General features: G+C 38.2%; 1 protein-coding gene across 15 annotated transcripts in view; it reads right to left on the bottom strand.

Annotated features, from left to right (window-relative positions):
- Nucleotides 1-13,157, bottom strand: part of TCF12 (transcription factor 12) — a 62,905-nt gene that overhangs the window by 49,186 nt on the left and 562 nt on the right. For 5 of the 15 annotated variants that reach the window (XM_087878026.1, XM_087878028.1, XM_034409314.3 and 2 more), the window contains exons 1-2: nucleotides 12,978-13,122; nucleotides 12,817-12,889 (exon numbers count right to left, since the gene is read on the bottom strand). In XM_087878026.1, the coding sequence (XP_087734152.1) occupies nucleotides 12,817-12,889; nucleotides 12,978-13,052 (148 nt within the window). In that variant the 5' untranslated portion in view covers nucleotides 13,053-13,122. Of the gene's footprint in view, nucleotides 1-4,690; nucleotides 4,753-7,754; nucleotides 7,840-12,816; nucleotides 12,891-12,977; nucleotides 13,123-13,157 lie in introns of those variants that run through there. The other 10 variants (XM_034409320.3, XM_087878027.1, XM_087878034.1 and 7 more) reach the window with 4 other exon arrangements.

The following is a 13,157-nucleotide window of genomic DNA, read 5'->3' on the forward strand; positions in this document are numbered from 1 at the left end:
TTCACAAAGTTTGGCAAGGGAAAAGCTTTAATGGTATGACTGTGCTGATTCATCACGTCTAGCTGGTTGTTTTGCATGTTTCCTGGGGCTCTGGATCAACTCTGAACTGGATTCCAAAGAAATGCCTCAGAACACTGAGGATGTGAATGACATTCCTTCAATCAGGGATGCTCCTTCTGGGATGTGAGGGAGTTGCAGAAACCTGGGAAAAGGTGTGGCTTCTTTAAAAAGCTGGAGACATCCCTGTTCTACAATATGCCAAGAACAAAAGCTTCAAGACAGTAATTCTCTGGATCTACATCCATCATTTATTTTAAATCAGTGTTGAAAGGAAGTTGCTTTTACTACTGGTAGTAAATTTTAGTAACTTTTATTTTTCCTCTAACTTCTTGGATACACACCTGAACACTTGTGAGTAAAAAGGATGTAACAACTGTGCTAAACTTAATTTAAAACGGCACAAAATCTTACACTAATAAATTGTATGACAAATGATTTGTTTTTGAGAATAATCTTTATACAGTAATGCCATATGCAGGATTTACTCAAAAAGCACAAAGAAATGACATTTGTTAAGTGATATATACAACCCCATAACTTACAAAAGCAAGAGAATCCACATCATATGATTGGTACATTATCATTATACAATGGTAATTTTCCAGAGCATTTCCCAGAGCCACAGTCCACTATGACTTTGCCACATTCTACAACTGACGATGTAATAATTTTATGGTACTTGGTCCAAGGAGTGAGGAAGTGTGGTGGCTGGCACCAACAAAGGTAGAAGTCACCCTTGGCATATCATTCTTTTCTCCATAAGAGAAGGCAAAATGACCACCATAGCAAATACAAACATAAAGCTCTTCCATATTCCGATGCAAAGAAAGAAAACAATATGTCTATGGAGATTCTCAGTCAGTCAGGTCATGGTTGTCCCAAAGGTGCTTTTTCAGGAGGCAACTGAATTTTTCCAGTTGCCTCCTGAGATAAACACCTTTGGGGTGAAGAAGACAATACATTTAAAAGATTTGCAAAACCTATAGTAAACATAGACTCAAATATACTGTATAGAGAAAAAAATAGCGCTTCAATTAGCACCTATAGCTTACATAGATGCAAGTAAGATTCCACTCCCAATGAAAAATTCTATCAAACTCACTTCTAATACTAAATTAGTAAGACTGCCTTTCTTCCTCTTGTGATCAAAACGCAAAACAAAAAAGACCAAGTTCTTGGATAGGGAGATCAGAGAGAAAAAATTGTGGTTATGAGGACAGGAATCAGACAGACAGATGTTCCCTGGTTTACTTAACAATTTTCACAAACAGGAGGAAATAAGCCAAAGAAATCATTTCACACTCACACAATTCTCATAATCACATTTAAGGATTCAAACCGGGTCAGTAAGTAGTTTCTCCCTAAACCGAATAACTGGTTTATTAAGAGATCATGCAAAAATCAGACTATGGGAAAATGAAAAGCATTGTCTATATACCGTATTTTTCGGAGTATAAGACACACCTTTCCCCCCATAAAAAGGGGTGAAAATTTAGGTGCGTCTTATACACTGAATGTAGCCCCGCCCACCCACTGGCCCCCACCCTTTGGCCTCTGCCTTGCAGCAGTTACCTCCTTGCAAGCAAACAGCAAGGAAAAAAGGTCCTTTCAGCTTCAGCACAGCCTAATTAGCACAAGTTGATTGGATCAGTCTCCCGACTCTCAGCTGATTTGCTCTTAGCTGTTTTGCGCAGGGCTCTGCTGTTTGCTGCAAAGAGGTAAATTGCTGGAGCAGATTTTTTTCCCTTGTGCTAATCAAGCTATGCTTAAAACAAAAATGAAAGTAAAGCAGGCTGTTTGCTGCAACAAGGCAAAATTGCTCAGAGGCAGAGGGAGATTTCTTTTTCTTCTTTTCCTCACCAAACAAGGTAGGTGCGTCTTATACTCCAGTGCGTCTTATACTCCGAAAAATACGTTATTTTTGTTTCACACGAGTCATTATTTTACTGTAATAATCTTTAGGTGATGGTTCTTTTTTTTACATCTTTAAATATATTATGATTATACAATCTGTTGAGAATAATTTGAAAATAGTTTTTCAGTGTCATGCAAATAATGAATATCAAAGTAACGCTTTCTTATTATTGAATAGCAAACCAGACTCAAAGGTGTAATGCCAAAAAAGCCACTGGCTTTGCTATCCAATCAATTGCACTGGACTCAAATAACACACTTCCCAACGAACAATATTCTATCAAGACCCCCAATGAAGATTTTCTAGGAAAGCTGTGAAATCCCACCTGCTTCCTTATTATTTTGCATTTTCACTGGACTGTTTCCTGGGTTTTGTCTTTACAATAAATCAGATTTACTTATGCAAGCTATCCCTTTGTAAGCAAGCCAAGAAGTACTTTAAACTGATGCTCTTAACTGGTTGTAACAGGACCCTTGAAAATAATGTAACAATATTGCTATCACCTGTTCTGAGCCTCCAGCAGCCCTCTGAATGTGGAAGCAAAACTCATCCCTCCTTCCCACTTCTCCTTGCCCCTCAGCTGCTTTCTGCAGATCAAAGCCTAATTACTGCAGAATAAAATCAAACATAATGGTCTAAATCAGGGCTGTCAAACTCACAGCCCCGATGCATCACACGTTGGCCACACCCACACCCGGTTTAGCGAAGGGGAAAAAAGTTCTGAAACGTTGGGTGCCGCCGTGAGTTTGACATCCCTGGTCTAAATGATCTTTGGCAGAAACAGGAACATCCATCCATCCATCCGTAAGTCTGACCCCAGCAAAAAGTAGTCCTTTACTTAAACATTTCAAAATTCCTCCATTCCAATGAGGATTCTTTTAAGTAAAGCAAATAATTTAACAGGAAAAAGTATGCAGAGCGATAATAGGATTAACGAAATAATTTTTCAAAAATGGGAAAAAAAGAAAAAGCCATGCAAAATTATTTCATAAACAAAACTTTCCCCAAAACTGACCCAATTGCTCATCCTCTTGTTCCTGAGACCCCCACTCCACGCAAGAAAATAGCTAGGGATAATTATCGCCTATCAGCAATGCTCTGCTTTAAATCAGCCACAGATTTTTTCGTCAAATGTTCATTGCTTTCTTTTATCATCCCAGTCTTCAAGGGTTTTAAATATTAGGGATGTAATATTTGAACATCTTTATTCCCAACCATTCAATTCAAAGTCTTTTTAACAATTATTTGAGTTTTTGCTCAAAACACAATAATATCAAGTTAGGATTGTAATGTCTGGAATTTATTTCTACCAAGGCAACTGCAGCTCATTATTATTGAACATTCTTTGAAGTGCCAGATAATACCCGAAACAGAATTTTCTATTGTAGTGATTATAAAATCAAAATTTTATATTGTTCAAGGCCAACTTCCATTGCTTTACAAAAGCACAACATCCATGCTCATTATCCCAAAGCTTACATGAAATTCATGTTAACTATTTGTTATCAACTTTCTTCAACTTCTTATAAAAATAGATTATTTGCATAGGAACGTCAATCAATTCTTCCAAATCTTTTACAACTGCAAAATTTCAAAATAGCAATTGAACTATGATCAATTGTTCAAAGAAGTTGAATGAACTGCCAAAAATAGTAAACCAAAGCCAAAAAAACCTTCATCTAATTTTATCTAAAGTAATGTAAAAAATTTAGCAACTGAATTTTCACATATTGAGGGGTTTTTTTGTGGCTAAAATGGTCAACATTCTACATCTGCAACCTATTATCGTCCATAGGATCTTGCCAAATTAATTCCAGTCAAAGTTAAGGGAAATGTGCACAGGTTTAGACCAGCATTCCTTGTTTCATTCCAAGGAGATCTTTATGAAGTGTCTGAGTTCCTATGGAGGAAATCCTCAATTTATGAACACAAATGAGTCTGGAATTTTGGTCATACATTGTTGTGGTAAGTTGAGTCATGTGACTGGTCACCATGATTAAGTGAATCACCTGGTTCTTAAGTCTGAATCCAGGTTCTCCAATGAGTGTTTTTGGCTGGAAAATGACAAAACGCCTTGCAAAATATGATCCTGTGGCCATAGGACCTCTGCAACTGATTGTAAATGTGAGCCATTTGCCAAGTGCCCAAAATGTCATCACGGGACTGTAGAGGTGGTGGGGTAGATGTAACATCAAGGATGGGTTGCAAGTGATTTTTTTGAGCCCCTCGTAACTGAATGGTTAACTAACCATTTGCAAGTTGAGGACTAAGTGCATGTCACAAGTGTTTTATTATCCACCATACTGACAGGCTTCCTTGAAGAATATAAAACTATCTCACATCAAGATAGAGCCAGGAAAAAATACGTAAAGTAGAAATAGAAAAGAATATGATTTGATCAGAAATTCTTAATTTTCTTTTTCTTGCTAATCATCAGACTTTATTTTTTGAAATTCTCTCCAATTTCAAATGTAGTTTGTTACATTTTGAGGGCGAGAAGGTAATTAAACTAAGGTCATAGGTGATGCATGTAGTTTGTTTTGCCTTTGATTTTATCTGAATTTTATGCCCATCACTAATGAAACATTTTTTTAAGATCACAGGATCCAATGTTAAACTTTCTATTCTTTTTCACAAGTCTCTCTCCTTAGAACTCATTCTGCACTTTCCAGATATATTGCTTCTATATTAGAGGTGAGGTGGGTTATATCTTACTTGCTTATTCTGTTTCATGGAGTTCTTCTATATCCTCCAAGACGCTTGGGTACAGTTGTTCCCTGCAAGCAGATGGAGACAGTAACAAATACAATTTTTTAATGGCAACATCCCCACGTGAGGGGAATTTACAGGCTCAAAATCCTAAATCTTCCAAGAAATAAACAAAACCCACTATCAGACACGGTATTAGTTGTTAAGTGCTTAAATCTCAGGTGATGTCAAAATAATTGTGTAGATGTTAAAATTACAACTTAGGTCAGCCCTACACTAGATAATATATTCATTGTTAAATTTATATAAATATCTGAATGAAGGCAGGAGCGCTGGGCAATTCTCACAGAACCCAGGTCAAAGGAGTCTTTCTCCACAACCTGTTCCCCAACAGTTCTTAAGCTTCCTAGGCAGCCTGGCTAAAAAGTACAGCAGATAGGAATCTGGGAAATGACAACTCCGAAATATCCAGTGAGTGCCAGGCCAGGGAAGACTGGATTAGAGTCCCCTCTTAGGAAACAATACACCTTTGCAACCACACTTAATTCCATATGAAATACTTAGAGCACATAAAGAGGCCTGGATTATTTTCTTAAATACAGTTCCTTTTAAGCAACTGGTTTCCCCCTGGCACATTAATTATTGTTAAGTCTTAAGCATGTTAATATCAGTGTTTCTTTGGAATACAGTATTTGTTCCAATGTAAGTGAGAGAAGCAGCCATCATTAATTACAGGGTACTTTCAATATTCAAAGTGCCACCAAAATCAATACCATAACATGGCTTTGAAATTCAATCCTCAGTATACCCTTTGGAGGTTAAAGACTACTGTGATTGCTTTAAAAACTAAAGTTATATCCACACCATCCGCTCACACTGAATCTCACCAACAATGTTAAAACCTGAATAATAGAAAACAAGGAATTAACTTTGGTTGCTAATGAATCCACACTTGCCTTTATTTGGAGGTTTGTAATAGAAAAAGCAGAACATTGTTCTTACAGGGAAGGGCATATGCCAGACCTTTACCATCAGTAACAAATAAAGGCTGTAAACATGTGCTCTATTTATGGCAACTTTTCCCATTTAATATAATATCCAATCAAAGAAAGCCCCAGAAGCTGCCTGGTGGATCATGCTGGCTGCAGAAGTGGATTTATTATCATTCTACTTTCATTCTGCCCAACGAAAATTATCCAGACAGATTGATCCTTGCTATCAACTCAGACAAGATCAACTGCTTTATCCAAAACTACTTAAATGTGCATCATTGAATTTTAACAGAGCAATCTCAACAGTCAAACTTCAACCGTCAGTAAAATCCTATAGTAAAGCTAGCACAAATAAACTTTTGTGTACCATAATTTACTTTTAAAGATGTAAAAATAATTAAGAATGTTTGCATATTTTAGTAATTGAAATTTGCAGCAAACACTGATAAATCTGATTCATCAGGATACCTGAAAATGTTTTTTCATTTAAGGCTTTCCAAAAGCCTTTTAATGTCAAAACTTTTAAAGCCAAGGAGTAACATTTCCCCTTTTAATTGCTTTTTTAATGAAATATTTTCCAATGACATTGGGACTTTTATTTATATGTATATATATATGTGTGTGTGTACAACACTTTCCTATCTTGATGTAGAAAAGATCTCCACATATGCACACTAAATTCAACTAAACATGTTTTCTAAAATTAGCAGCATCGAATAACTAGATAATCAACCAAGTAGCATCATAAAGTAGTTCTGCTGAAGAAAATCTTAGGAGAACAAAAAACAGCAATAAGCCTTACAATAAAGTAAAATTGGTTCATTTAGTCATTTTTCAGTCTGGTTTAGTTGGGACGGCTGACAAAGTCACAATCCTATTTATTTATTATTCAAATAAATAAAAATTTACCTTGAGAATAAATTCATTAATTATTTGTTTCTTGCTGCTATATCCTTGAGAGAAAAATTGATACCACTTTTCCCCCATGTTTTTTGTACCGTAGTTAAAAAACTTGCCAATAGCAGCTAACATGGCCTTCCTCAGATCCCTGTTGAGAAGCAGGTTGTTCCCCAGCCCACCAAGTTTATTATCTTTATTGTGTTAATGAATGTTAATTTTTTTTAAAACACTTTGAGGGACAATACATAATTTTACAATGGAAGTTGCATGCAAACAAATATAAATAGCAAGATTATACATACACATACACACACACACACACACACACACACACACCCTTGTGCCTTAATTTCTTTGGCTTATTATGTTGTTCCCTTTCTGCACTTTAAATGAAGTTAAAGGGAAAAGCCGTGTATATATCTATATACTAGGGCAATGCTAACACTTCATTTTTAGTTTCTTATTTCATTGTTTTATCAGAGTAAACCTGTTTTTCAGGAAACTATAATCCATTGCTTGAAATGCCATTTCTGGCTTCCACAATAATATATTCAAGAATTACATCTCATTTAATTTTTTTTTAAAAAAAAGTCTGCTAAGGGAAAAAAAATATACTTCACTATTAGGAAGAAAATTCTTTGATCAACATTTCACTGCATGAAAATCCAAGTCATATACATAAGGCTGAAAAATATCTAAATGCAACAAGCCACATATAGCATGCTTAAGAAACCATACACAAAATCTCTATATAATTATGAATAGTCACCCTATGAGTAGGAAAACCAGGAGTGTTAAGTGTTATACAACATTACACAGCCAAGTGTAAATGACAGGGGAGGAATTAATCTAGAAGCCTAAGAATCCTGATTTGAAATTTTACCAGTATAATTCAGTATGTACCCTTCAAGATTTGTTTACCCAACTGTAATACAGGGGTGATTGGTAATATTTTCAAGGAAGGATTGAAAATTGATCTAATTTTTCCCAAGTAATTGCTGACAAACATAATTGCTTACATAATTGATATGAGAAGTTTTTGTATAGAAAGAAATTAGCATCATAAGGTACAAAGAGCTAACAGATCTCTGAGAGTTAAAGTCTGGATTCCTTGGAAGAGGAGGGGCAGGGCTGTTCACTGGATTAAATACACATACACAGTCTAAATCCTAACTAACCTTATTATCTTTCCCTTTTCACTCTTACTAGCTCATATCATCAGCTTCTTCTTGCCTTCTCTTTATCCAGGTTTGTTCATCATCCTTTTTTTTTCTCTTCACGAAAACTCACTAGTTGCAACAGTTCCATTTCTTGATAGTGGCTGGTTTGTTTGTGAAAGAGGCTGACTGATACTTGCAGATGGGGGTCAACTGATTTTGTAGACGGATATGCTTTGAGAGGCAAATCATTTTATTTAATTGGTTATTAATTGATAGGATTTCAAGTGAAATAACATACTAAGCATATTACATGTGGAAATAAAAATCCACTGTTCATTTTATTTTCAAACTTTTTAAAAAACATATTTCCCCAGTGTCACAGTCAGTAGGTAAATGCTGGTGTTTATTTTGCTATGTGTCTGTTTAACTGAAAGGAATTAAGCCATTAAGAAAACAATTTCACAAATCTGCGGCTGCTTAAATTTTTGACACAATAACTTAGGTGAACATAACTTTAGTATTTAGGGAACTAAAACACTGCTATGCTGTAAATGTAGCTTTATAAACCCAATTTCTCCATCCTCAGATGATCAAATTTTCTGCATTTTTCCACAATTGCAATTAAAGAAAAAACATGAAATTCATCAGCTGTTGGCACTTGGCTTGTTTTAAAATTAAAAGTTGAAGTTAAAATTACAAGGATTCTGCAAGGGAGTGGATATGACAAAATGCAAGTAAAATCCTCAGGGAGATAAAGGGTAGTCAACTTTATTCAGGATATCCTAAATGCTCTCCATTGTAGGAAGCCGGGAGAGGATCAAAATATCTATCTAGATCAGTGGTTCTCAACCTGTGGGTCGCGACCCCTTTGGGGGTCGAATGACCCTTTCACAGGGGTCGCCTAAGACCATTGGAAAACACATATTTTCAATGGTTTTAGGAATAATTTTATGGTTGGGGGTCACCACAACATGAGGAACTGTATTAAAGGGTCGCGGCATTAGGAAGGTTGAGAACCACTGATCTAGATCATAGATAGATATTATCTATCTATGATCTATCTGTCATAGATAGATCATAGAAACCAAATGTGGTTAATTCTATTGGACAAGATATAAAAAGTGCACGGTTCTGTAACAAAATATAACACATGCTATTTTAAGAAAAGAAGTGAAATCCGACAGGTTCTGGAGAACCGGTAGCGGACATTTTGAGTAGTTTGGAGAACCGGCAAATACCACCACTGGCTGGCCCCAGAGTGGGGTGGGAATGGAGATTTTGCAGTATCCTTCCCCTGCCACGCCCACCAAGCCACGCCCACAGAACTGGTAGTAAAAAAAATCTGGATTTCACCCCTGATCCAACTCATTTAAATTTTCAATATCTGTTCTTCTCTGGGAACATTATCATCTCCTGAAGTTCTTATTTCTTTATTTTCTATTACAGACATCAATGTTAGCCCTATTAAATCAGACTGATTTTTTAATTTCAGGTGGAATGTTTTGACTACAAAAATGGATTAAGCCATTTTTAAATAATATTATTGCATTCACAATAAATGGCATATATCTTCAACAGTTAAAATGCCCTTCCTATATTAACTTTAAAAGATTAACTCCAGACAGAACTGTTTTTCACATAAAATTAATTTGGGAATATTTTCCCCATCTGACATACGTAGTTTGTTGTACCTACTTAGTTGCAAAGATTTTAACATGTCAAATACAGGTGGCTCAATTTTGGCTGTCATATATTCATGTATTTGCAATTCTGGCCTTATTTTTGGTTATTTGTGCATAAACATTTTTTTAAAGAGTTGGGATAAGGTTGTTTGTATGGTATAATAGTATTTGCTCACATACCCAGCCTCTTTCAATAAATGATCAAGTTATTCCAAACAACTGGGGTAAGTGAAGCAAGAATGCCCCATACATTGGTCCAGCGATTCTGGTTAGAATGCAGCTACTGTATATTGGACAGACAACAGTGTTGGCCCACAGACTCCACAATCTAAACACTGAATTTCAACAGATTCTTCTGAGGAAATGCTGAAATATTCTGGCATGTCTTCCCACTTAGCCCACCAAATTAGATAGCTCATTATATAGACTGAGTGATACAGGATGTTTATTAAAATTAAGCATAATATAATAAAAATGTAGACATGTTTTTCCAAATTACATTATTTAAATATCACTTAAGACTCAAATTGTAATAAAGAAGACTAATAATAATGAAACCGTTAAGATAAACATTTTATGTCAAAGCTGCCAAATCCCAAACACAAGATATTCAAATCATACCCAAAAATGCAATTTACAAAATGCTGTCAGAACCATAATATGGTAAAAGGAAACAATTTGGCCAGCTAAATTTGCAATATTCTTTAGAGAGTAAATAATTATTAATAGAGAATTAGAGAAACACCTTAAGGAGAATTACTAGAAATACTTTAGTTAATATTGTGCTCATTTCACTTTGTCAAACTGTCAGAAGAATAAGCAAATAGTATGTAAGAAACATACAATTTAAATTTCTTAATATTAGAGTATTAGTGAACAATGCTATTAGAATTTAATACTAGAATTGTCAGCTCTCATGCAAGTCTACACAACATCAGACACAAGAGTAACTAGCAAATCTGTTGTATAGGATAGCTGAGCTACAGTGGAAGAATACTTAAATAATGGACAACATACCTTCCTTAAATATTGGCCATGAAGCACCTACCACAAAAAACCGAAGCATGCTCTTCAATGAGCAGAAAACTCAGTTTTCTAATTTTGCTAAAGGACAAAGACATCCTAACATTACAAGGATAAGAAACAGTGAGACAAGCTGACCCAGCAAAAATAAAACTTTTTCCTTCAGAGGCAAAGAATCTTTGAACTACAAATCAGTTGGCAATCTACCTAACACACAACAAACTAGATTTCAGGACCCAAGCTAAGCCAATTGAGTTCTATAACTATATACTCAATTGCAAATACAATTATTTTTCAGGAAATAATTAGAATAATTCAGTCATGATATGAAAGATGCTGGAGACAATGACCTGAAAAAATAAAGATAAGAGGGATAGAAAAAAAAAGTTGTGCTATAATTTTAATACTACACAAATATAATGAAAAGCTTTATGAGACAAATTACATTGTATAGATGTGATTTAGTATAGCAAATGAAAGTGCTGAATTTTTTTCATGTTTAAAATAGAAATGAATTTTTGATTCCATGTAAGCACTGTATTAATATTTATCCCATGCTCCTAAAACCAAATGCTGATATCTGATTTTGTCAAATCCAGTTTTCAGGTTATAAAATAAATCCATCAATTATTCAAAATATTAAAAAGAACTTGCATGTACCATAGTACAGTAGAAACAATTCACATGAAACATTTTGTTAATATTCAGCATACAGAACATATGTGCAAAGTTTACCGATATGAAAAAACAAGATTTGGCAAGGAAATCACTAAATCAACTCCTCCAACAAGGCACACTGTATTACAATTAGATCAAAAACATAATTTCTTGAAATACAGTCCCTCCTTCTACATTTATATAAAAGGATAATTATCAACTGTAGAAAACATTGAAGATGTTAAAAACGTACGCACATATTGATGCAACAGAAGCATTTGCTTTTTTATACCGTTTCCCTTAAAATAAGACATCCTAGTAATAAGCCCAATTGGGCTTTTGAGTACATGTGCTAAAATAATCCCTCCCCCCCCCCGAAAATAAGCCCTCCCCGAAAATATTTAAATGCATGCGCAGCCGGTCCCTCCCATTTCCTCTGGTTAGGGAGACAAGAGCTGGAAATCAGGTAAGACTGCAAGAGGAGCCCCATCTTGCTCCATGGGCCCCAAAGTAATAAGACATCCCCAAAAATAAGGCCAAGCATTATTTCAGGGTTCAAAAAAATGTAAGACAGGGTCTTAGTTTTGGGGAAACCTGGTAGAAAGTAAATGAAGGGATTGAAAGAGAAAACAAAGGATATCATCATCGCTAGGTCGCTAGTTTGCAGCTTTGCTAATTTTCACTGCAATTTCTAGACAGATAACAGTACAAGAAATTCTTTCTCCAGGATCAAGAAAACCCTAAAAACCTAATTATCGTTAATTATTTCTGCTTCTTATGCTAATGATTAAATCTACCTCAACATATTACCAAGTAGTATAGTAAGGAAGTATGTTTAGCAACCATCACTTGGGATAAGGATGGTTGGCTTTAGTAACAGTACAATATGAACACTATCTGCACCACAGGATTAATTTACGTCGGCTTCATTTGTCCTGGGTTGCAAAGCTAGGCAGCCCCCACCCCCATGGGTCACAAGCAAGTGGGGGGAGGCACCACTTTTTGCAGAAAACTAACAGGCTTGCCAAAGCAAAGGACGGCCCCCATCCAAATCAGCTCTGGGCTTGGCTGTCCCATTTGGCCCATGTGCAGAGGGAGCAAAAGTGCCGACAGCGCCCCCGACCCTCCCTGGGCTCGGCCCCCGGCGCAGCCCCAGCGCCAAGCGTTGCTTTTATTCCTTGCCCAATTTGGGGCGCTTGTGCTATTGCAAAGGCGAAGAGTCCGGGGCTGAGCAATCCCGAGGGCCGCAGCCTTGCAGCGCCAGAAAGCAAAACCAGCAAGCGAGGGCAACGGGCCTTGGCAAGGACGAGGTCGCCCAGCGACACGCGGGCCGTTTCGCGGGGCAAAAGATGGGCGCGGAGGGGAGCGGCGTCTCCTCCCGGCCCACCTTCCCCGCCGACTGCCGGGAGGCAGCTGGGAAGCACCGCAGCCAAGGCCCTCTATTTATTTGGTCCGTTTAGGGCGCCGCCCGACCGCCACCGAAGACAACGGTCACCCAAAGGAACAGCCCCGCGGGAAACCCGAGCGGAGCCACCGGAGAAGCCTCTCAGGAAAGACACGCCGAGGCTCTCCCCGCTCGCTTCCTCCCCCGCCGGGCACTCGGGGCACAGCCACCCGGCGCCCCCCCCACCCTCCGCCCGCTGAGGGAGCCGCGGCGAGTCTCGCTCGCTCGCTCGCTCGCGCCCGCCAGCCCGCGGGGTCGTTCCCGCAGCCCTCACCTGCCCCGCCGAACCGGCTGCTCCCCAGCGTGGTGGGCCGGGCCTTCCCGCTGTTCACGGGGGGCGAGAACATCTGCAGGGGAGAGAGAGAGAGAGACGCGGCTCCTCAGCGGGGGCGCGGCGGGTTGGGGGGGCCGCCCCGCCGCCCGCGCAGGGCCTACCGCGCTGAAGTCCAGCAGGTCGCTCAGCTCCTTGTCGGTGCCGATGGCGGCCAGGCGCTGCTGCTGCGGGTTCATCTTGGCCTCCTCCGCCGCCGCCACCTGCGGGACGGACAGCGGCCGTCAGCGGAGAGGCCGCCCTCGCCCCGCCGCCCGCTCCGAGGGCCCCCGCGGCCGCGACAG

Source organism: Pantherophis guttatus, chromosome 13, assembly GCF_059756535.1.
Source record: "Pantherophis guttatus breed Tessera chromosome 13, ASM5975653v1, whole genome shotgun sequence".
Classification (NCBI taxonomy): domain Eukaryota; kingdom Metazoa; phylum Chordata; class Lepidosauria; order Squamata; family Colubridae; genus Pantherophis; species Pantherophis guttatus.